The sequence below is a fragment of the Salmo salar genome, chromosome ssa16, assembly GCF_905237065.1.
Source record: "Salmo salar chromosome ssa16, Ssal_v3.1, whole genome shotgun sequence".
NCBI lineage: Eukaryota > Metazoa > Chordata > Actinopteri > Salmoniformes > Salmonidae > Salmo > Salmo salar.
Window position 1 is genome coordinate 41,401,692 of NC_059457.1, and position 25,666 is coordinate 41,427,357.

The following is a 25,666-nucleotide window of genomic DNA, read 5'->3' on the forward strand; positions in this document are numbered from 1 at the left end:
GTCTAACCCAGCTTGGCCTACCGTGGTCTAACCCAGCTTGGCCTACCGTGGTCTAACCCAGCTTGGCCTACCGTGGTCTAACCCAGCTTGGCCTGCCGTGGTCTAACCCAGCTTGGCCTGCCGTGGTCTAACCCAGCTTGGCCTACCGTGGTCTAACCCAGCTTGGCCTACCGTGGTCTAACCCAGCTTTAACAGTGCTCAACCTCAGTCCTCCTGGGGGCTGAGGCATCCCCTTAGTTGCAAATCTTTGTTCCAGGCCAGCACTAGCACACCTGATTTGACTAAGAACAAATAAATCCTAGTCCAAAACGGGAAACAGAATTATGTATTCAGATAGAAGACATAATTCCTAATCTCTCATGCTCAACACGTGACAGACAGTTTAAGACACAGGCTGGGTATTTGGCTGTTTTGAGACCAAACCTCATGGAAAACATGAATCCTAGTTATTTGCAGATGGCTGCAAACAACACTAGCCTGCTCGTGATAGTGGACTGCAAAGCCCATAGAGACTGGCTTCCAATGTGATGTTGATTAGCATGAGGCTGATGTTGTAATGCAGCGAGGCTGTTGCCCATATGGGCTATAATGGAGATACAGAGGACTTGATGAAAGCTGGAGATGCAATGATGGCCTCAATAGCACAGCTGCTGCATGAACAAACATTACTCACATGAATGCATTGGCTTCTAGATTAAACTGTTTAAGAATGTGAAGTCTGAAAGAACCCAAAAGTTTGTTGGAAATCATAGCTTGTTTTAACTTATATAGAACTATGGCTGTTGGGTATAACATATGCAAGTATTTAACACCGTGAAGAAACAAAACTAAAGCCTTCGGTTGAGTCTCCCTTGAAAAATGTGTTCAGTGTTGACCGCACAAATTAACCACTGTAATAAACCCAAGGCTGAAATCGTTTAGTTGGGACATAGAATCCAAGGCTGATATGATCAAAACAAGATAGCTGGAGGAACAGGTATCCTACTCCTATAAGCCCTATGGGTCTCATCCAGGCTGTCTTGATTGTTTGGCTGGATTCCCCCATCCGTGTGTCTGTCTGTCCGTCCGTCAGCCCACCCATACTCCAGGTGCAAGCCCTCACGACTCACTGACTGAGAATGACTCACCATACTAACAACACGGCTCACCCCCCAACGCGCTCACCACTAGAGCTCCTCAGCGACATCGCTGTGCTGAGCCCGTCTCACTAACCTCTCCCTCTCCCACAGGAAAAACAAGAATGCCAAGCAGAAACAGATCATACCTAAGGTAAACTTACAGTATCATACATACGCTAGCTACGTCCACTCCTACATGCATACAATCTGACACATGACCTGTAAATATGACATCCGACCACCTGAAATTATTCGTATTTCTTCATTATCTCAGATCTTGATCACTAAATTATCTAATAGAAATGTTTCAAAATATAACATTTTAATCATCCGAGACTATCAGCGACACTGAGGTGATGTCTGCAGACGTTTAGAACTCTGTGATGTTGATGCTATTCCTTAGAGCCTGTTGGACTCTCGCTCCCTGAAGTTCATTGTGGGTCGAACCCTCCACGACCGCACCGCCAAGTCTCTGCATCACCTCAACAAGAAGAAGAAGACTCCCAGCATTAGTGCTCAGTTCCAGGTCAGCTGATCTCACCATCAAATACAGCAGCCAGACAGCCACTAACATACGATGCAGATGCAGGACTTTATTGAAGTTAGTCTCATTGATATGAAATCCTTTTTACATTGACAGACCTCTCTGACTAAACTGCTGGAGACTTTGGGCAGAGCAGAACCCTTCTTCATCCGCTGTATTCGCTCCAACTCTGAGAAGGTAACGCCCCTTTTTTCCCTATTATGTACAACCAAGATGATGATGATGATAAATGATTATGATGAGTCCCTCTAATGATGTGCTGTGTATCTGTGTGTGTGCAGAAGGAGATGTGTCTGAACGAGACCCTGGTGCTGCAGCAGCTGCACTACACAGGCATGCTAGAGACGGTTCGCATCCGGAGGTCTGGCTATGGAGCCAAGTACACATTCCAGGTACACTGCACCTCTTTAATAACTCAGACAGCCAGAAGCAATGTCTGAAACAATATCTGTTGTTGATACTTGACATTCATTGTTTACCAATGAAAATAATTGCTTTATATCAGGGTTGTCAAACTCATTCCATGGAGGGCTGAGGTCTGCAGGTTTTAGATTTTTCCTTTCAATTAAGCCCTAGACAACAAGGTGAGGGTAGTTCCTTACTAATTACAAGGGAGGAGCAAAAACCCGCAGACACTCGGTCCTCCGTGAAACATATTCTTTATTTCTTGCATGTTAGAAGGAACATTTTTATTGAGCAATGTCTGTCAAAACAAAATAGCTATTATAAATGTGTACCTGTAGGAATTCATTGAGCAATTCCGAGTGTTGCTGCCCAAGAATGCTACAGCCTCCAAGCCAGAGGACATCTCGGCCCTGTTCCAGAGAATGGCGCTCGACCACACCACTTACCAGATAGGAAAAACCAAGGTAAGACAAGCTCACCTCCACAATTTCCTCACAGAAATACATTTTAATTGTCTTTTAATTGTCTTGAATTAAATTGCGATCCTCAGGTTTACCTGAAGGAGCTGGAGCGTCAGCAACTGCAGGACACGCTGCACAAGGACGTGATGCGTAAGATCATCTTCCTGCAGTACTGGTTCAGGGCCCGCCTGGAGAGGAGGTACTTCCTGGAGATGAGACAAGCGGCCATCTTGATCCAGGTAAGCCTTGTGATAACCCGTCCTGTACAGATGTCAGCTCAAAGATGCAATGTTTCCTGATACGAAATGCCTAGAAATCTAGTATTTTTCAATATCTATTTCTTACAAAGAAATTGTCAGGGTAATAATTTGTTCTTGCCCGTGTTCATCCCTCCCAGCATGCGTGGCGTAGACACCGCAAGGAACGGCAGTGTCAAGCGGCCACGCTGATCCAGGCTGTGTGGAAGGGTTCCAGACAGAGGTCAGAGTACCTCCGCAGGCATACCAGCATCATGAAGATCCAGGCTCTGGCCAGAGGGCACTCCGCACGGAGAAGGTACAGCACGAGGCCACACCACTGAAATATATTCATTGCTTAGTGTAGTATTTATAAAGTGTGAAATGCCTTGAGTTACCGGTAAACACTGACTTAGTTGAATTGAATTGAATTTATTTGGGTAAAAGACATTATTTCTATTTATTATTTCTACTTTGCACTTTCTTCCACTGCAAATCTACCATTCCAGTGTTTTACTTGCTATATTGTATGTACTTCGCCACCATGGCCTTGTTTTTGCCTTTACCTCCCTTATCTCACCTTATTTGCTCACATTGTATATAGACTTATTTTTCTACTGTATTATTGACTGTATGTTTGTTTTATTCCATGTGTAACTCTGTGTTGTATGTGTGAAACTGCTTTGCTTTATCTTGGCCAGGTCGCAATTGTAAATGAGAACTTGTTCTCAACTTGCCTACCTGGTTAAATAAAGGTGAAATAAAAAAATAAAATAAAATAAAAATACAGCAATGTACAATGTAGACCCAGAGGATAGCTCTTAAAAGTTTTAATTAAAACATTTGTCTCCAAAGTGTTCCTTCGAGGTAAAAACAAATAACGCATATAATGATTAAAAGAGAGACAAGAGTGGCACTATACATTGCACATTTTCCTAACCTTAAAGGCCCAGTGGAGTCCTGTGTTTTAATATACATTTCCACACTGTGGTTAGAATAATGCTGTGAAATTGTGTAAATTATAGTAATGCCCTTTTAGTGTAAGAGCTGTTTGAAAAGACCACCTGAAATTTCAGCCTGTTTTGGTGGGATGAAGTTTTGGCCTGCCTGATGACATCACCAGGCTGTAAATGAGTTAATAGACCAAAAAGAGAGTTTCAAACCTCTAATAACTGCTAGTTTTCAGTTTTCCACTCAGACTTCTCCCAGACAGTCCTAGCAAAATTCTTCTTGAGAAATTGTTCTTGGCTAAGAACCTATTTTTGTTTGTTTTCAATTAAAATGGTAAAAAATAATCACACTAAGGTACTTGAGATAAAAGCGACTGTGTTGGGCCTTTAAAAAGCATATTAATCTCACATCATCTCTTACCTCGGAAACAAGCTATGCCTTGTATAGAAAATGCTATACAAATGCTTGGAAATTCCCAGAGATGCCTAACATTGTCATATGAATGTTGAACCACTACTGAATTATGTTGAACTTAACAGGTGCCATTCAATACGGGAGGAGAGGAGGAAAAAGGAGGAGGAAGACGAGGAGGCCAGGAAGAAAGAAGAGGAAGCCAGGAAGAGGGCGGAGGAAGAGGCAGAAGAGGCAGCCAGGCTAGCGAGAGAGGCAGCCAGGCTAGCGAAAGAGGCAGAAGAGGAGGCAGCCCGACTGGAAATGGAAGCAGAGGAAGAAGCATTTAGGAGAAAGAAAGAGGCAGAAGAGGAGGCAGCAGAATGGAGCGCGAGGGAGGAGGCAAGGCTGAGGCAGGCAGAAAGAGTCAACAAGGAACCTGAGACACAGGAGGAACCAGAGGCACAGGTGGCAGCTGAAAGAACTCTAGATGAGAGCCAACATGAGGATAAAGTCCCTGACAAGGAGAAGCAGAGGGAGGAGGCAGAAGATGTAGAGGCTGCAGCTACTTCACCTCCTGAGGAGGTGGAAATGGGGGATGCTTCTACAGTTTTCCAGCCTGATGAGGGCAACGGTACACAGGCTGAGGCTGGGCCCCAGCTGGAGGAGGAGAGCCAGGCTGTGGAGGAACTGGAGGAAGCCCACTCCAAGGAGCCTGAGGAGGAGGAGGGGACCAAGGAGGAAGCTGCCCCCCAGTCACCAGAAAAAGACAATGGGGCTCAGGCTGCTGCGGAGGCACACAGGTCGCAGGTCTCCAGGAGCCAGGAGAAGAGAGAGCAGCGGCGCCAGCGGGGCCTGGAGCACAGCCAGCGGGAGAGTGAGCGGGTTGCCTTGGCAGCCACCAAGGAGGAGCCTGTCCCTAAGATCAAAGGTCAGGAGGCAGCCAGCCGAGCCGAGGTCAAGCCAAAAGAGCGGGCCGAGCGGGCGGACAGCAAGGAACTGGACCAGTACACCTTTGTAGCCTGGAAAAAAGAGGCCAAAGCCACCTCCCACACCCCTGCACCTGTACGCCCCATCACCTTACGCCTGAACCCCCCCGAACCAATGGATGACAGGAACGGCCATAATGAGGTCCTGGGTCCAGGCAATCTGGTTCGCTACAGCCAACAGGGCACCATGAAGGAGAAGGCAGAGAAATGGAAGGGGAAGAAGACTGATGGACGACAACCAGAGGGCACCAGTCCTCCTGACTACCACAGCAAGGACAGGAGGAAAAAACATTCACCGTACGACATTCCATATCCTTGTGATATCTACAGTAATATTAATGAGTTATACTTGCTTTAGGATATCATTGTCTCTGCAACATGAGAAAAGACTGAGGATTGCCCCAGTTATGATTATGAATTTTACATCTCTGTCTCCCTTTATTTCCAGGAGTGGTGGAAACTCTCTTGATGCGGTGTCCCCTGGCTCGGACAATTCTGGTGCCACTTCCAACAGAGAGGTAACATTGCTATACTATTATAACCACAATTTCTTTTAAACTTTTCATATTTTTTCATTTAGCTTTTATTTAACTAGGCAAGTCAATTAAGAACAAATTCTTATTTACAATGACGGCCTACCAAGAGGCAAAAGGCCTCCTATGGGGGCAAAGTAAAACACATCGACAAGAGACACCACAACATGTCAGCAGCAACACATAACACAGCATGACAACAAAATGGTAGCAGCACAAACACAGTAAAAACATTGTTAGGCACAGATAACAGCACGAAGGGCAAAAAACTAGACAACAATACATCACCCGAAGCAGCCACAAGTGTCAGTAAGAGTTTCCATTATTGAGTCTGAATGTAGAGGGCGATAAAACTGTCCAGTTTGAGTGTTTTTTTTTGCAGCTCTTTCCATTCGCTAGCTGCAGCGAACTGAAAAGAGGAGCGACCCCGGGATGTGTGCACACTGAAAAAAATATATAAACGCAACATGCAACAATTAATGTTTTTAATGAGTTGCAGTACATGTAATGAAATCAGTCAATTGAAATAAATGCTATGGGTTTCACTTGACTGGGTATACAGATATGTATCGGTTGGTAGGGGCGTGGATCAGAAAACCAGTCAGTATCTGGTGTGACCACCATTTGCTTCGTGCAGCATAACATATCTCCTTCACATAGAGTTGATCAGGCTGTGGACCTGTGGTATGTTGTCCCACTCTTCAGTGTCTGTGCAAAGTTTCTGGATATTGGCAGGAACTGAAACACACTGTCGTACATCCTGATCCAGAGCATCACAAACATGCTTAATGGGTGACATGTCTGGTAAGTATGCAGGCCATGGAAGAACTGGGACATTTTCAGCTTCCAGGGGGTGTGCATTATCATGCTGAAACATGAGGTGATGGCGGCGGATGAATGGCACAACAATGGGCCTCAGGATCTCATCACGGGATCTCTGTGCAGTCAAATTGCCATCGATAAAATGCAGTTGTCTTCGTTGTTTGTAGCTTATGCCTGCCCTTCCCATAATCCCACCGCCACCATGGGGCACTCTGTTCACAACGTTGAAATCAGCAAACTGCTCTCACACGCAATGCCATACACACTGTGTGCCATCTGCCCAGTGGCCATCGAAGGTCAGCATTTAGCCACTAAAGACGGTTACGACACCGACACAGTAAGCTCAAGACCCTGGTAAGGACGACGAGCACGCAGATGAGCTTACCTGAGATGGTAAGCTCATCTGATTTCATCGGCTGTCCAGGTGGCTGGTCTTGGAGGATGTGGAGGTCCTGGGTTGGCATGGTTACGCGGCCGGTTGGACGTACTGCCAAATCCTCTAAAATTACGTTGGAGGCAGCTTATAGTAGAGAAATTAACATTCAGTTCTCTGGCAACAGCTCAGGATGACATTCCTGCAGTCAGCATGCCAGTTGCACGCTCCCTCAAAACTTGAGACATATGTGGGATTGTGTTGTAACAAAACTGCACATTTTAGAGTCCTTTTATTGTCCCCAGCACAAGGTGCACCTGTTTAATTAGCTTGTTGATATGCCACACCTGTCAGGTGGATGGATTATCTTGACAAAGGAGAAATGCTCACTAACAGGGATATAAACAAATTTGTGGGAGAAATAAGCTTTTTGTGCATATGGAACATTTCAGGGATCTTTCATTTAATCTCGTGAAACATGGGACCAACACTTTACATGTTGTGTTTATATTTTTGTTCAGTGTATGTGGAGGATGAGGGTTGCAGTAGGTATCTCAGATAGGGGGGAGTGAAATGGGTTTTATAAATAAGCATCAACCAGTGGGTCTTGTGCCGCGTATACAGAGATGGCCAGTTTACAGATGAGTGTAGAGTGCAGTGATGTATCCTATAAGGAGCATTGGTGGCAAATCTGATGGCCGAACACCTAGCCGCTCGAGAGCAACCTTAACTGCTGCTCTATAAATTATGTCTCTGTAATTTAGCATGGATAGGATGGTCATCTGAATTAGGGTTAGTTTGGCAGCTGGTGTGAAAGAGGAGCGATTACGATAGAGGAAACAAAGTCTAGATTTAACCTTAGCCTGCAGCTTGGAAATGTGCTCAGAGAAGGACAGTGTACCGTCTAGCCATACTCCAAAGTACTTGTATGAGGTGACTACCTCAAACTCTAAACCAGGGGTGGGAAACTCCAGTCCTCGGGGGCCTGATAGGTGTCACACTTTTTCTCCATCCCTAGCAAACACAGCTGATTAATCAAATTGCATTCTAAACTGAAGATCATGATTAGGTGATTATTGGACTCAGGTGTTAGCTGGGGCAAAACGGTGACACCAATCAGGCCCTCGAGGCCTGGAATTGCCCACTCCTGCTCTAAACCCTCAGCGGTAGTAATCAAACCGAACCACATGACCTTTTTGTTTTGGAGGTGTTCAGAACAAGGTTAAGGGCAGAGAAATCTGGTTGGACACTAAGAAAGCTGTGTTGTACAGAGTTTAACACAAAATCCGGGGAGGGGCCAGCTGAGGTATAAGACTATACTCTGCATATAAATGGTTAAGAGCGCTTCCTACTGCCTGAGCTATGTTGATGTAAATTGAGAAGATCGCGGAGCCTTGGGGTACTCCCTTGGTGACAGGCAGTGGCTGAGACAGCAGATGTTCTGACTTTACACATTGCACTCTTTGAGGTAGTTAGCAAACCAGGCCAAAGACCCCTCAGAGACACCAATACCAACTCACAAGAATGGAACGGTCTAACGCAGTGGTTACCAAACTTTTTATAGTCCCGTACCCCTTCAAACATTCAACCTCCAGCTGCGTACCCCCTCTAGCACCAAGGTTAACGCACACTCAAATGTTGTTTTTTACCATCATTGTAAGCCTGCCACACACACACTATACGATAAATGTATTAAACATAAGAATGAGTAAGTTTCTCACAACCTGGCTCATGGGAAGTGACAAAGAGCTCTTCTAGTACCAGGGCACAAATAATAATATAATAATAATAATCAATAATTTTGCTCTTTGCTCTTTGTTCATTGAAAATTGTGAATAACTCACCACAGGTTAATGAGAAGGGTGTGCTTGAAAGGATGCACATAACTCTGCAATGTTGGGTTGTATTGGAGAGAGAGTCTGTCTTAAATCATTTTCCACACACACTCAGTGCCTATATTTCGTTTTCAGTTTTTGGTTGCAAAGGGCATCAGTGTCTTAACAGCATGATTTGCCAAGGTTGGATACTCTGAGCGCAGCCCAATCCAGAAATCTGTCAGTGGCTTCTGATTTAAATAAAATTTTCACAGAACCGCTCGTTGCAATTTTGATGAGGCTCTCTTGTTAAGATATCGGTAAAATGGACTGGAGGCAGGGCATGAAAGGATAACGAATACAGTTGTTTGTGTCATCCGTTTCGGGACAGTACCTTCGTCTGGGTAATTGTGCACCCGACTCACTCCGGTGCTTTGCTATATCATATTTGACGTTGTCCGTAAGCTTGAGTTCATTTGCACATAAAAAATCATACAATGACAGGGAAGAGCTCCAACGTCTTAATCATAGCCTCAATTTGGTCCCACACATTGAATATAGTTGCGGATGGAGTCCCTGTAATCCTAGATTAATATCATTCAGGTGAGAAAAAACATCACCCTGATAGGCCAGTTGTGTGAGAAACTCGTCATCATGCAAGCGGTCAGACAAGTGAAAATGATGGTCAGTAAAGAAAACTTTAAGCTCGTCTCTCAATTAAAAAAAAACGTGTCAATACTTTGCCCCTTGATAACCAGCGCACTTCTGTATGATGTAAAAGCGTTACATGGTTGCTGTCCATATCATTGCATAATGCAGAAAATACATGAGTGTTCAGGGTCCTTGCTTTAACAAAGTTAACTATTTTCACTGTAGTGTCCCAAACAAAATTCAAGCTGTCAGGCATTCCCTTGGCAGCAAGTGCCTCTCAGTGGATGCTGCAGTGTACCCAAGTGGCGTCGGGAGCAACTGCTTGCAATGCTCGTTACCACTCCACTATGTCTCCCTGTCATGGCTTTTGCGCCATCAGTACAGATGCCAACATGAGCAGCAGCAACGTTTGGCTACATACGGACCCTTAGTGGAATTCCCGCGAGAGAGTAACGGTTAATGTGATTGGATGTTAGTTATTTGACTAGGCTACCTGTATCTGATATTGTGTTGTTATTTCGCTGAACACTAGATGGTTTAATTATATTTTTGGCAGTGAAACGAAGCTATTAAGGCAAGAAAAAAACCTCACCCAAATGTATAGCCCCGTTGGAAAATATAACTGGACTTTGAAAATGTGAAGGGGAAAAAATGTAGGAAAAAACTTTTTTCATGTGAATCACACATGCCGACGGCATTGCGCGTACCCCTGGGAATACCTGGTCTAATGTATCAAAAGTTTTGGCCAAGTCAAAAATAGCAGCACAAGATTGCTTAGAATTAAGGGCAATGGGGACATCATTGAGGCCCTTTAAGGTTGCAGTGACATATCCGTAACCTGAGCGCAAACCAGATTGCATACCAGACAGAAAAATATAGACCTCAAGAAAGCTCGTCAGTTGATTATTGCCAAATTTTTCCAACACTTTTGATAAATGGGAATTGGCCTTCAACAGGATCAGCTTGATCTCCCCATTTAACCTCTTAGATCTAGACGTTCCGCTAGCGGAACACCTGCTCCAATATCCAATGATGGGCGTGGCGCGAAATACAAACTCCTCTAAAATCCGAAAACTTCCATTTTTCAAACATATGACTATTTTACAGCATTTTAAAGACAAGACTCTCGTTAATCTAACCACACTGTCCGATTTCAAAAAGGCTTTACAGCGAAAGCAAAACATTAGATTATGTCAGCAGAGTACCCAGCCAGAAATAATCAGACACCCATTTTTCAAGCTAGCATATAATGTCACAAAAAACAAAACCACAGCTAAATGCAGCACTAACCTTTGATGATCTTCATCAGATGACAACCCTAGGACATTATGTTATACAATGCATGCATGTTTTGTTCAATCAAGTTCATATTTATATCAAAAACCAGCTTTTTTACATTAGCATGTGATGTTCAGAACTAGCATACCCCCCACAAACATCCGGTGAATTTACTAAATTACTCACGATAAACGTTCACAAAAAACATAATTATTTTAAGAATTATAGATACAGAACTCCTCTATGCACTCGATATGTCCGATTTTAAAATAGCTTTTCGGTGAAAGCACATTTTGCAATATTCTCAGTAGATAGCCCAGCCATCACGGCTAGCCATTTAGACACCGACCAAGTTTAGCCCTGACCAAACTCCGATTTACTATTACAAAAGTTTGATTACCTTTGGTGTTCTTCGTCAGAATGCACTCCCAGGACTGCTACTTCAATAACAAATGTTGGTTTGGTTCAAAATAATCCATAGTTATGTTCAAACAGCGGCGTTTTGTTCGTGCGTTCAAGACACTATCCGAAGTGTAAATAAGGGTCACGAGCATGGCGCAATTCGTGACTAAAGATTTCTAAATATTCCATTACCGTACTTCGAAGCATGTCAACCGCTGTTTAAAATCAATTTTTATGCAATTTTTCTCGTAAAAAAGCGATAATATTCCGACAGGGAATCTGCGTTTAGGTAAACAGACGAAAGAAAACAAAGCATGGGGTCGACGCGGGCACGAGCCTGAGTCTCACAGTACTGTAACCAGCCACTACCCAAACGCGCTACTTTTTTTCAGCCAGAGCCTGCAAAGCCACGATTCAGCTTTTTGCCGCCTTCTGAGAGCCCATGGGAGCCGTAGGAAGTGTCACGTAACAGCAGAGATCCTCTGTAATGGATAGAGATAATCAAGAAGGGCAAGAAATTGTCAGACAGGGCACTTCCTGCATGGAATCTTCTCAGGTTTTGGCCTGCCAAATGAGTTCTGTTATACTCACAGACACCATTCAAACAGTTTTAGAAACTTTGGAGTGTTTTCTATCCAAAGCTAATAATTATATGCATATTCTAGTTTCTGGGCAGGAGTAATAATCAGATTAAATCGGGTACGTTTTTTATCCGGCTGTGAAAATACTGCCCCCTAGCCATAACAGGTTAAATAAAGGGCGCATCGTGGCTGCCTTCTAAGCACTGGGACCCTCCTCAGATATAGACAGGTTTGGCGATGATAGGGCTGCAACCTTAAAGAAGAAAGGATCTAAACCATCTAACCCAGATTGTTTTTTGGGGTCAAGTTTATGGAGCTCCTTTAGCGCCTCAGACTCAGTTGATTATGTGGTTGTTACTGACAAGGAGCATATGGTTGAGCTCTTTAATCACCACTTCATTAAGTCAGGATTCCTATTTGACTAAGCCATGCGTCCTTGCCCATCTTCTAATGCAACTAACCCTGATGCTCTGCCGTCTTTTTCCCCTGCCCCGCTACACAGTAGCGCGTTTGGGTAGTGGCTGGTTACAGTACTGTGAGACTCAGGCTCGTGCCCGCGTCGACCCCATGCTTTGTTTTCTTTCGCCTGCAGGGAGATGCTGTGTAGCGGGGCAGGGGAAAAAGACGGCAGAGCATCAGGGTTAGTTGCATTAGAAGATGGGCAAGGACGCATGGCTTAGTCAAATAGGAATCCTGACTTAATGAAGTGGTGATTAAAGAGCTCAACCATATGCTCCTTGTCAGTAACAACCACATCATCAACCTTTAACATGCAGACTACACCTGCCACGGGCGCATGTCCAGCCACACCAGATGTGATCAGGACATGGAGGTTGAAATATTAAAATGAACTCTGAACCAAATATATTAATTTGGGGACAGGTCGAAACACACATGAAACATTCATGGACATTTAGTTAGCTAGCTTGCTGTTGCTAGCTAAGTTTTCCTGAGATATAAACATTGGGTTGTTATTTTGCCTGAAATGTACAAGGTCCTTTTTTAGCTGGATCTTTTGTAGAATATCGACCCATTTTGAGTCCCATAAAATTGTGTGTTCTCTAGTCCAAAAATGTATCCACAGATAAAAGGGGAAACCTAGTTCAAATCTAGAATTACTAGAAACTATGTGGTGGTTGGGTTGGCAACCAACTTTAAGGTGCATTACTGCAACCGACTGGAGTGTGGACCTTGTGCATCTTTCAATCACCCAGATGGGTGTATTCTCCTAAAAAAAACTGTGGAGATGGGAGAGGCGAATGAAATTGAGTAACGTGTTTATTTATTTTGCAATGCTCATGCACGCAACATGGCCAATGTTGTCCGCATTTAAGGGACATGGGCAGCTGTGACGAGGAGGGTTTATTCTCCAGGTCTTTCACCGTTTTCCAGAACTCCTTGAGGTTAGACCCACAGAGAGAGAACTGCTCCTTAAAGTAATTAACTTTGGCCTTCCGGATAGCCTGCGTGCACTTATTTCTAATTTGCCTGAACTACAGCCAGTCAGCCTGAGTATTTGTGTGCCGAGCCTTTCGCCAAATGTTTTTTTTTTTTTTTTTTAGAAGGAGTAAGTCTGCCAGATCACGGTCAAACCAGGGGCTGAACCTGTTTTTAATTCTCATTTTCTGTGTGCATGCTTGTTAACAATACAACTGTTAATATATTTAAAAAATAATGTCCTAGTATCTTCAATAGAGGGGATCAAGCTGATTCTATACCCCTTTACAGAGGCCAGGTCATGAAGGAAGGCTTTCTCATTAAAGTTTTTCAGCAAGCGTCTGACTAATCAGGACAGGTTGTTTAACTGAGCAGCCATTACGAACACAGGCTGTAAAGCAGTGATCACTAAGGTCATTACAGAAAACACCAGACTGATACCTATCAGGATTATTTGTGAGGATAACATCAAGGAGAGTAGCCTTTTCTGTGTGTTTGGAATCCTACATTGTGGGTTGGTAATGATCTGAAAGATTTAGGGAGCAAATCAAATTGTTTGGTGACAGAGTTGGTGGAGACAACAGAGAACTGAAGGTGTTCCTTGGTAAAGATTGCCACTCCACCACCTTTGGAAGATCTGTCTTCAGAAAAAGGTTATAACCAGGAAGGTTAACATCAGTGTTCAGAACACTCTTTCTTAACCATGTCTCAGTTATGACCAACACATCTGGATTGGAACTGTGAACCTACACTTTCAATTTATCAATTTAGGTAATAAACTAGTAGTGTTAACATGCAAAAAAAAACTGGCTTTTACAAGAGCAGAAATCAGTGAAGCAGAAATCATCAGAGCACAAGTCAGAAGTTTACATTCACTTTTCCAAATATCATTAGAAGTAATACAATCAGGGCACGGCAGAGGACAGGGAGAGCTCTGCATTGTTGATTTTTTTTTAATGACTATAATTTGCATCAGATGGCAACAAGATCATATTGTACTGCAGTTTCAAGTAGCATGAATACAAGCTGGAGGGAGAGGGTTAGAGTAGTATGGGAGGCTGAGAGACAGAGTCACAAGTGCAGGAACAAACTTTGTCTGTCTTCACAGTTGGGTAAATGAGCAAACTCATAGTCAACAAAGTGAGCAGGAGTCATTGAGCAAATAGCGCAAAGCACAACAAAAAAGTAAAACGGCTTGGAGCCAGCCATTGTAAGTTCAAAGAGTCACTCGCCCCAACAAAATAAGGTGAGAAAGTAACTCTTTGAGCCCAGTAGGCTATAAAAGTCTGAGAGAATTAATATTGGCCTACTATTTATTAATTTATTTTAAAGCGTTTCTGAGTAAAGCTCACAGAATAAGATTCACAAATGAATTGGCCTACATAAAATTCAGAGCAGTCCAAAATCTGTGTGTGTGCTGAAGGCAAGCGAAAGCTTGGGAGGAGAGGGAGTGTGTCAGGGTGAGAGGGGCCAGGGGAGATGGGGAGCAGATCGCCGGGTGGGATCCAAGCAGCAGTGCAGCAGGCAATGGGAGTAGGTGTCACCCCCGCTTGGGGGATGCTTTGTCGGGAGGCTGAGTAGAAGAGGAGGCGCTCGACCTTACCGGACAGGTGCGTGGTGGAGCAGATAAAAAACGTCCGAAGCGAAAAGCTGAACGAAAAACGTTGGGCGAAGACAAAACCAAGACACCAGTAAAAATGCTGAATTCCAATCCCAGATCAAACAGCGATTTAAAGTAAAGAGCAAAAAAGTAAGCACTGCATATGTCCCAGCATCATTGTGTGCCTTGCCCTTTCTTATGAATAGTTATTTTCATCAAATACGAAGGCAGCACATCAGATCTGAACAGGATAAGGTTAGCATATCACATTCTTCATTCATGACATTTGAATGAAAGCTTACTGTCATTGTACTTCTCTGGCTCTAATAGGTCAGAACACGTTACCGTAAACATTCCAAACACAAACGTTGACTAGCTCATAGACATCGCCTTTTAAGAAAAGTTAAGAAATGGAGGATGGGACGTATTTGACCTGCTTCCCTTTGAGCGCAAGGGCCTGCTTGGGCCCACAAGGGACAAAGTCCATGGATAAGGTATAATCACAAAGCCAGAGCAGAGCTTGCCACCACAGAGAAACGGAGCCCTGCCAGTTAGAGCCAATCTGGTGCATCCTAGCACACCTTTGGCTCTTAATCTCTGGACTCCAGTTTCGGGCCTTTTTTGCCCTAGTATTTAACCTCATCATACACTTCTTTAGATGTAATGCAGAGCATCATCAATAGGCTTGGGAGTGTATACACTCCATGGTTGATCAACCCCCACAATGAAACCCTTTCTGGTCAACTGTCATGATTTGGGGGTTTTATCAGAGGTGGTCCTTGGCATTTGTGTCTTCATGGGTTTTTTCACACAGGAATATTATTTTATCAAAATTTTATAAAACATTTAATGTCATGCCCATGGCAGCAAAAAAAATGAGTAGTAACTTGGCTACCATTTTACAAGGCTCTTACTGTAATTGTGTGCCTATAGACTTGCATCTGCATTCGGCAGTGTTTTTGGGCGATAACTTTCCTAACACACAACCACTCTCATTTTCCAATTGAATGATTAATTTGCTATTTAAATAACAAGTGGTCACAGATTATTTTGAGGATTTGACTCAATTAATCAGTTTTCCTCTTAATCCACCAACAACAACAATGTGCTGCTGGGAATGAATATGGGTGTATTTTTCAGGTGATAAAATGATATGAACCTCTTCCTTAGTTTGTGCAGTGGATAATGAGTAGTGGTGAACTTTGAAGGTGATTGTCCCTCAGGTTGGGTGTTGATGGAAGTTGGTTAGGTTAGGTTCTCATGGAGGTCTATCGGAAGTTGGTTAGGTTAGGTTCTCATGGAGGTCTATCGGAAGTTGGTTAGGTTAGGTTCTCATGGAGGTCTATCGGAAGTTGGGTAGGTTGGGTTCTCATGGAAGTCTATTGGAAGTTGGTTTGGTTCTCAAGGAAGTCTATTGGTTGATATAGGGGCTGCAGGTAGCCTAGTGGTTAGAGCGTTGGACTAGTAACCGAAAGGATGCAAGATCGAATCCCCGCGCTGACAATCTGTCGTTCTGCCCCTGAACAAGGCAGTTAACCCACTGTTCCTAGGCCGTCATTGAAAATAAGAATTTGTTCTTAACTGACTTGCCTAGTTAAATAAAGGTAAATAAAAAAATATTGGGTTGGGGTCATTCTTGATTGCTGGAAATGACATCTCTTTTTCCTATCGCAAATGAAACTATCAAGTTTTACCAAGGCCTCATCTCCTCAAACTGTGTTTTCAATCATCTGCTCAACATGATGGGAATTGTACAGTATAGTTTGAATCTTCACATTGATCTTATTGTTTGTCCCTGCAGCTCCAGTCTGCTGTAGAGGATTGGTCAAAGAGCAGCATGAAGAGGAGGACCCATGACACCTCAGGCCACCAGGACACTGTCCAAACTCTACCGCCCACCCCAGAGAGGTACACTGCTTCAGGGAAACTGTTAGATATTTTACAGCAGGATGGGGGACAGAGCAGTCCCGGCTGATTAACGGCTGATTTGTTTTGGGTTGTGAAAGAGACTGGGTTGGACCTAAACATATTGGCTTTGTTTTTAGATGAGTCATAAGAGCATTCCAAAAGCTTTTGGTAGATCACGGCATAAAAAGGTTTTGGAACTAGCGGTATAGAACCTTAGTTGGCCAATATTATGGTTTGATGCCTTGGGTTTTGGATGTTAAAATGCATACTATGATGTCCTAAGAGTCTCTTCCAGATAACCCCAATGATCAATCAAATGTATTTATAAAGCCCTTTTTACATCAGCAGTTGTCACAAAGTGCTTATACAGAAACTTGGCCTAAAACCCCAAACAGCAAGCAATGCAGATATAGAAGCACGGTGGCTAGAAAGACAGGAACCTAGGAAGATGGTTGAGTGTGATAATGTACAGAGACTGATGTAACTGTGGAGGAAAACCCTTAACTAGACGATCTCATCCACCCCGGCGGTCTGAGGCAGATAGCACATGGGAAAACACTATTCCTTGTGTAATCAAACTGTCTAGCTCCTTCATATGGCACGTTGCACAAGCTAGAGTTTCCCATATATAGCTATAGTGGCAGTATGTTATTGGAGGGGATAGATTCTGGAAATTCCTTAACTTAATTTACTCTGAACGGATTGACTTGTTCCCCACTTTTTGGGATGTGCTGTGCCTTACTGTTCCAACGTTTTTATCAGGCTGGATGATCAAAATATTAGGCTTTATTTTGATTTTGTTTAAAGATTGTTACCATGGCACTCATTGAGCAGAGTCGGTCTATAAACCCTGAAAATATGTGATTCTGGACTGGACAGATGTGAACATTTATTACTGTAGGCTAACGTACAAAAACCCTCTGCCCCTTGACATTCACAAAGATTCAACATTCACATCTCGCACTTCTGATCACTAAAACAAAGCATGTTTTATCCAATTCTCCTGCATGGTGGCAGATGTGATCAAATGGCAGATTGTATTTCTGTGTCAAGTCCGAACAACAGGTACTCTTGTAATTATGTTGTTCATATTAGTAGGATTGGATACATTATTCACCTGTGCCTATTTACAGTCAAACCCATTAAAAACCATAATACACATCAATAACCCATACATTTTACAATTAGCGTTTTTGTATTGACTCCTACTGTATGAGTGTGTTGAGTGTTTGTGTGTGCTGTAGATCCTCAGGGTTCCTGAGGAAGATCCTGAAGAAACGTTCCCATAAAGAAGCTCATACTCCTGACGATGGAGACCTGAGTGACCGAGGAGAAGGTTAGAGGCACCAGGATGCAGCCTTGGGGCACACCAAATATGTGACCTGACCAGGAAAATCTCTGGGTCCTAGTTCTACAATAGGCTATAATAACGAGAGCGTACATTTTGTTCCTGGTCAAGTCACATGGTCATTCAAAGTGAATATCTCATATGTTGACATCACTTCATTATCCTAGATACCCGATATGGCACATTTCCATCTGAAAAAATATCTTACTTCTCTACTGCCCTATTTAGCTTGTCTCCAGCCTATCTTGTTGCTATGTAACTGTTAGGTTACTGTCAAATGACTTGTCAGTGCCTTTCGTAGCGTATACTGTACAAGGTAGGGAGTTTCTCTGGGACTGTGAAATAAGGTGGTATTTGTGCTAAGATTCAGTCTGGCCTGGAAATGGCAGTGGTCTTACTCATGTGAAGGTGCTGGAAGAGGGCAGTGATGTAGGGGGTGATACAGGGTCAGTCACTTCCTGAACATGAGACAGGTGTATTTCTCCAATGGATTTGTTTCTTAAATAAGTTGCTTTCTGGTAAATAATTAGTCAAGTAGGATTAAGCTCTATCATAACATAGTTTGGACCTTTCATCATCATGTTTTGACTGTGAAACTGGCTCTAGCCTCTTGCTATGGCAGTGCGTCACATTTTGGCGTTAGAGAGAATTAAAAAGGACATGTTTTGTCAACAAAGTGATATGAAAATACAAAAAACGAGTTTGGAATCAAGTGAAGTGTTCATTTCCTGGCCAAAACAATATATGTAAAAGGCTCTCAAGTCCCAAAAACGTCAATTTTACAGCTTGTTGAGCCTTTTAGTTTTAGACCTTTGATAGCTATCAGATCCTACAGAAAAGTGTAGGATCTCTCTAATCGAAGCCAGGTTTTTGTCTTTACTTCCTTCATATGTTTTTTTGCCCAACACCTACTGTAAGGTCAGTGCCTTCAGAAAGTATTCATACCCCTTATTCCACATTTTGTTGTATTACAGCCTGAATTCAAAATGGATTAAATGTTTTTTTCTCACCCATCTTCACACCCGATAATGACAAAGTGAAAACATATTTTTAGAAATTTTAGCACATTTATTTAAAATAAAAACAAATGTTCCATTTCCATAAGTATTCACACCCTTGAGTCAATACTTTGTAGAAACACCTTTGGCAGCGATTACAGCAGAGTCTTTCTGGGTAAGTTTCTAGGCGCTTTCCACGCGTGAATTGTGCAAGATTTGCCCATTTATTATTTTCAAAATTCTTCAAGCTCTGTCAAAAGGGTTGTTGATCATTAATAGACAACCATTTTCAGGTCTTGCCAAAGATTTTCAAGCAAATATACTGCTCAAAAAAATAAAGGGAACACTTAAACAACACAATGTAACTCCAAGTCAATCACATTTCTGTGAAATCAAACTGTCCACTTAGGAAGCAACACTGATTGACAATAAATTTCACATGCTGTTGTGCAAATGGAATAGACAACAGGTGGTAATTATAGGCAATTAGCAAGACACCCCCAATAAAGGAGTGGTTCTGCAGGTGGTGACCACAGACCACTTCTCAGTTCCTATGCTTTTTGGCTGATGTTTTGGTCACTTTTGAATGCTGGCGGTGCTTTCACTCTAGTGGTAGCATGAGACGGAGTCTACAACCCACACAAGTGGCTCAGGTAGTGCAGCTCATCCAGGATGGCACATCAATGCGAACTGTGGCAAGAAGGTTTGCTGTGTCTGTCAGCGTAGTGTCCAGAGCATGGAGGCGCTACCAGGAGACAGGCCAGTACATCAGGAGACGTGGAGGAGGCCGTAGGAGGGCAACAACCCAGCAGCAGGACCGCTACCTCCGCCTTTGTGCAAGGAGGAGCAGGAGGAGCACTGCCAGAGCCCTGCAATATGACCTCCAGCAGGCCACAAATGTGCATGTGTCTGCTCAAATGGTCAGAAACAGACTCCATGAAGGTGGTATGAGGGCCCGACGTCCACAGGTGGGGGTTGTGCTTACAGCCCAACACCGTGCAGGACATTTGGCATTTGCCAGAGAACACCAAGATTGGCAAATTTGCCGTCATGGTGTGGGGTGGCATTTCTTTGGGGGGGCCGCACAGCCCTCCATGTGCTCGCCAGAGGTAGCCTGACTGCCATTAGGTACCGAGATGAGATCCTCAGACCCCTTGTGAGACCATATGCTGGTGCGGTTGGCCCTGGGTTCCTCCTAATGCAAGACAATGCTAGACCTCATGTGGCTGGAGTGTGTCAGCAGTTCCTGCAAGAGGAAGGCATTGATGCTATGGACTGGCCCGCCCGTTCCCCAGACCTGAATCCAATTGAGCACATCTGGGACATCATGTCTCGCTCCATCCACCAACGCCACGTTGCACCACAGACTGTCCAGGAGTTGGCGGATGCTTTAGTCCAGGTCTGGGAGGAGATCCCTCAGGAGACCATCCGCCACCTCATCAGGAGCATGCCCAGGCGTTGTAGGGAGGTCATACAGGCACGTGGAGGCCACACACACTGCTGAGCCTCATTTTGACTTGTTTTACGGACATTACATCAAAGTTGGATCAGCCTGTAGTGTGGTTTTCCACTTTAATTTTGAGTGTGACTCCAAATCCAGACCTCAATGGGTTGATAAATTGGATTTCCATTGATTTATTTTTGTGTGATTTTGTTGTCAGCACATTCAACTATGTAAAGAAAAAAGGATTTAATAAGATTATTTCATTCATTCAGATCTAGGATGTGTTATTTTAGTGTTCCCTTTATTTTTTTGAGCAGTGTATATGTCAAAACTCGGCTACTCAAGAACATTCAACCTCTTCTTGGTAAGCAACTCCAGTGTAGATTTAGCCTTCTGTTTTAGGTTATTGTCCTGCGGAAATGTGAATTAATCTCCTACTGTCTGGTGGAAAGCAGACTGAACCAGGTTTTCCTCTAAAATTTGGCTGTGCTTAGCTCCATTCGGTTTCTTTTTTATCCTGAAAAACTCCCCAGTCCTTAAGGATTACAAGTTTCCCCATAACATGATGCAGCCACCACTATGCTTGAAAATATGGAGAGTGGTACCCAACACTTTGGTATAGCAATTCGCTTAATACAATCTTTTTTTGATATTTATTTTTATTATTTTATTTTACTTCTCTTTCTCCCCAATTTTGTGGTATCCAATTGGTAGTTAGTCTTGTCCCATCTCTGCTACTCCCGTACAGACTCGGGAGAGGCGAAGGTCGAGAGCCATGCATCCTCTGAAACACAACCCAGCCAAGCCGCACTGCTTCTTGACACAATGCCCGCTTAACCCCGAAGCCAGCCGCACCAATGTGTCGGAGGAAACACCGTACACCTCGCGACTGTGTCAGCGTGTACTGCACCCGGCTCACCACAGGAGTCGCTAGTGCACGATGGGACAAGAAAATCCCTGCCAACCAAGCCGTCCCCTAACCCGGACGATGCTGGACCAATTGTGCGCCGCCTGGACTCAAACCAAGATCTCTAGTGGCACAGCTAGTGCCTTAGGCCAATTTTTTTGGTCAATATTACTTTAGTGCCTTGTTGCAAACAGGATGCATGTTTTGGAATGTTTTTTTTAATTCTGTACAGGCTTCCTTCTTTTCACTCTGTCAATTAAGTTAGTATTGTGGAGTGACTACAATGTTGTTGATCCATCCAGTTCTCCTATCACGATTGTTAAACTCTTAACTGTTTTAAGGTCACCATTGCCCTCATGGTGAAACCCCTGAGCGGTTCCCTTCCTCTTCGGCAACTGAGTTAGGAAGGACGGCTGTATCTTTGTAGTGACTGGGTATATTGATACATATCCAAAGTTAATAACTTCACCATGCTCAAAGGTACACTACTGTTCAAAAGTTTGGGGTCACTTACAAATGTCCTTGTTTTTGAAAGAAAAGCAAAAAATCTGGTCCATTAAAATAACACCAATTGATCAGAAATACAGTGTAGACATTGTTAATGTTGTAAATGACTATTATAGCTGGAAACGGCTGATTTTTAATGGAATATCTACGTAGGCGTACGGAGGCCCATTATCAACAACCATCACTCCTGTGTTCCAATGGCACGTTGTTAGCTAATCCAAGTTTATCATTTTAAAAGGCTAATTGATGATTAGAAACCCATTTTTCAATTATGTTAGCACAGCTGAAAACTGTTGTTCTGATTTAAAGAAGCAATAAAACTGCCCGCCTTTAGACTGACTAGTTGAGTATCTGGAGCATCAGCGTTTGTGGGTTCAATTACAGGCTCAAAATGGTCAGAAACAAAGATCTTTCTTCTGAAACTCATCAGTCTATTCTTGTTCTGAGAAATGAAGGCTATTCCATGTGAGAAATTGCCAAGAAACTGAAGATCTCATACAACGCAAAACACCAGTTTCAACGTCAACAGTGAAAGAAAAGCATCCTGACAGCGACTCCGGGATGCTGGCCTTCTAGGCAGAGTTCCTCTGTCCAGTGTCTGTGTTCTTTTGCCCATCTTAATCTTTTCTTTTTATTGGCGAGTCTGAGAAATGGCTTTGCAACTCTGCCTAGAAGACCAGCATTCTGGAGTTGCCTCTTCACTTTTGACGTTGAGGTGTTTTGCGGGTACTGTTTAATAAAGCTGCCAGTTGAGGACTTGTGAGGCGTCGGTTTCTCAAACTAGACACACTAATGTACTTGTCCTCTTGCTCAGTTGTGCACCGGGGCCTCCCACTCCTCTTTCTATTCTGGTTAGAGACAGTTTGCGCTGTTCTGTGAAGGGAGTAGTACACAGCGTTGTATGAGATCTTCAGTTTCTTGGCAATTTCTCAGAACAAGTATAGACTGACGAGTTTCAGAAGAAAGTTCTTTGTTTCTGGCCATTTTGAGCCTGTAATCGAACCCAAAAATGCTGATACTCCAGATATTCAACTAGTCTAAAGAAGGCCAGTTTTATTGCTTTAATCAGCACAACAGTTTTCAGCTCTGCTAACATAATTGCAAAAGGGTTTTCTAATGATCAATTAGCCTTTTAAAATGATACACTTGGTTTAGCTACCACAATGTGCCATTGGAACACAGGAGTTGATGGTTGCTGATAATGGGCCTCTGTAACAATGTCTACACTGTATTTCTGATCAATTTGATGTTATTTTAATGGACAAAAAATGTACTTTTCTTTCAAAAACAAGGGCATTTCTAAGTGACCCCCACACTTTTGAACGGTAGTGTATATTCAATGTCTGTTTTTACATTTTTACCCATCAACCAATAGGTGCCCTTCTTTGCGAGGCATTGGGAAAATTCCCTGTTTTTTATGATTGAATCTGTGTTTGAAATACAGATATGGCAGTCATTAATAAATCATGTTAAACAGTATTATTCCACACAGAGTGAGTCCATAAAACTTATTATGCAACTTGTTAACCAAATGTTTACTCCTGAACTTATTTAGGCTTGCCATGACAAAGGGGTTGAATACTTATTGACTCAAGACTTTTCAGCTTTTCATTTTTAATTAATTTGTAAAAAATAAAAAAAACATAATTCCACTTTGACATTATGGGGTATTGTGTGTAGGCCAGTAACAAAATTATCTAAATTTACATTTGTTTAAATGTAGGCTGTAACACAGCAAAATGTGGAAAAAGTAAAGTAGTGAATACTTTATATAATGATGCTTGAACATATTGACAACAATTGTCTCTGTTTCTCTTTGTCTGTCTGTCTTCGTTCCACATAGCTCTGCCTCTCTCTCAAACATCCCGCTCCCACCCAGACCCTGCTAGTGGAGGCCGGGCAGTGAGCCAGAACCCCACCATCAAGATCAGCCGGGCCACGCGTGTTTCAGAGCAATGGAACGCCTCTCTGGACAGGGAGATTACCAACGCCAACGAGCTCCGACACCTGGACGAATTCCTGGGGAATCAGGTCCAACCACATTCTGATTAATGAAATGAGAGTTGATCTCAGTCACACACCTCTTGTAGTTTTCAGGTGCATAGAGGAGAAATACACTTATAGTATGATCCACAATATGTTTAAGGGGATAGTTTGGGGTTTTGGCAACGAAGCCCTTTATCTTGTGTTAGTGCTAGCTTAGCTCAGCTAGTTAGTGTTGGCTCGCGAAACTACCTATAATCTCCTTCATACTGGACACAGATATACAAATGGTATCCACAAGTTCATCTGGCTCTGGGAAAGTAGATAAATCCCAAACTATCCCTTTATACTCTCGCTATCTCTCTCTGTAGGTGAATGACTTCCGCTCCAGAGGGAAGCAGTTGTCTGCCACAGAAAACATCTTCATCACAGCCACCATGCAGTTCAGAGAGACCATCAAGGGCATGTACTCTCTCCCTGTGAGTGGGGGAACGCAAGGCCTATAGATATGGAAGCTGCTTTTTCAATTGAGTGACTCCCGTGTATGGATGATAATTGCTTTATTCCCCTTTCTCTTTCTCTCACCCATGGTGGACAGACACACCATATTGGCTACAAGGGTCTGATGCGTGGCTACCAGAAGAGGGTGATCAGCCTGGCAGGAGAGAAGCAGAAGGGAGAGGTGCAGCTGGTGGTCAACCTGTTCCAGTCAGTCCTGGACGGCTTCATCAGGGGAGAGATCAAAAAGGAGGAGGCAGAACCAGCCAAGGTGAAGGATTACCCTGCATATATGTCATAGGGCTATTATCGTAGTAGGCAACTCCAAGCACCCTGGTTTATGCTATAACACTTGGCACAAACAACACTTTCGTAGCATGTTATGCCGCGGAGCTGAGCAGACGTTAACAAACCGAGCTCTTCAAAGTTATCCTATTATTACCTAAATATCAACGTTGAAACAATTCTAACATCGGCTGATAAACTGTTAAGCGCTTACCTTCCCAAGGGCCATGGACCTCGATCCGAGAGGCAAGAAGGATGAACAAAACTTTGTTGAATCCCAAGATAATAACGCCACAGCTAGCAAGATAAGCATTAGCCCTGATAACTCAGGCGACAGTTCCACACTGTTCCTCTCAGCAGCCTCTTCCGAGACTTCAGGCATGCTTGCTACTCTCCTCCAGGAAATTTAAGATGGTAACAAAGGTCTTTCACTGAAAATGTACAACAAATAGGCTGAACTTTATTCTTCCATTGATGGCCTGAAATCCTCCCTGAATGATCTCCTTTTGAGAACGACTGAGGCTGAGTTTCGCATTAGCACAGTTGAAGATACCATCACCCGACATGATCAAGTTATCAAACAGCTGCAGAAGGACAATGCCTATCTCAAAAACATGGTGGACCAGATGGAGAACCAGAGCAGTGGGGTGGGATTGAAGGAGGACAGCGAGGGCCGTGACCCTGTCCGTTTCTTCACTCAATGGATCCCTGATGTCCTGTGCATAACCAACTACACTAAGCTGCTGGAAATCGAACGCACCCACAGAACCTTACCACCGAAAACCCGCACCAGATGAGCCTCCACAGACCGTCCTGATCAGGTTCCTCCGTTTCCAGGACAAGGTGAAGATACTGCGACACGCAAGAGCCAAAGGGGACATCACCATCAATGGGCAAGAGTGTCAGCCTCTTCCCGGATATGAGCGTGGATCTCACCAGACGTTGTAAGCAGTTCAAATCAGTTGCCAAAGCCCTGAAGGAGAAGAACATCACCGGCTACATCATTCAACCTGCGCAGATGAAAGTTCAGTACAATGGCCGAAGCCATCTCTTCGACACTCCGGGAGAAGTGTTAACTTTTCTCAAAGAACTGAACCGTGTTTGCTTCACAAAGGTCTATCTGTGGGATTTGATGCAGTTTATTGGGGTTATTCTTGTTTGTGCTCTCCTGGGACTGAACTGCTGATGTCTATTTGGAATTTG

The 25,666-nt window shown here is 43.5% G+C and overlaps 1 protein-coding gene across 9 annotated transcripts in view; it reads left to right on the forward strand.

The window, feature by feature from the left end:
- The window catches only part of LOC100380752 (unconventional myosin-IXb), a 117,698-nt gene that overhangs the window by 73,866 nt on the left and 18,166 nt on the right, over window positions 1–25,666 (forward strand). For all 9 annotated transcript variants that reach the window (XM_014149215.2, XM_014149212.2, XM_014149211.2 and 6 more), the window contains 14 exons: window positions 1,230–1,269; window positions 1,522–1,644; window positions 1,759–1,839; window positions 1,944–2,054; window positions 2,406–2,531; window positions 2,618–2,767; window positions 2,926–3,083; window positions 4,255–5,391; window positions 5,543–5,612; window positions 16,387–16,493; window positions 17,738–17,829; window positions 23,541–23,728; window positions 24,052–24,159; window positions 24,279–24,449. In XM_014149215.2, the coding sequence (XP_014004690.1) occupies window positions 1,230–1,269; window positions 1,522–1,644; window positions 1,759–1,839; window positions 1,944–2,054; window positions 2,406–2,531; window positions 2,618–2,767; window positions 2,926–3,083; window positions 4,255–5,391; window positions 5,543–5,612; window positions 16,387–16,493; window positions 17,738–17,829; window positions 23,541–23,728; window positions 24,052–24,159; window positions 24,279–24,449 (2,662 nt within the window). The remainder of the gene's footprint in view (window positions 1–1,229; window positions 1,270–1,521; window positions 1,645–1,758; window positions 1,840–1,943; window positions 2,055–2,405; window positions 2,532–2,617; window positions 2,768–2,925; window positions 3,084–4,254; window positions 5,392–5,542; window positions 5,613–16,386; window positions 16,494–17,737; window positions 17,830–23,540; window positions 23,729–24,051; window positions 24,160–24,278; window positions 24,450–25,666) is intronic.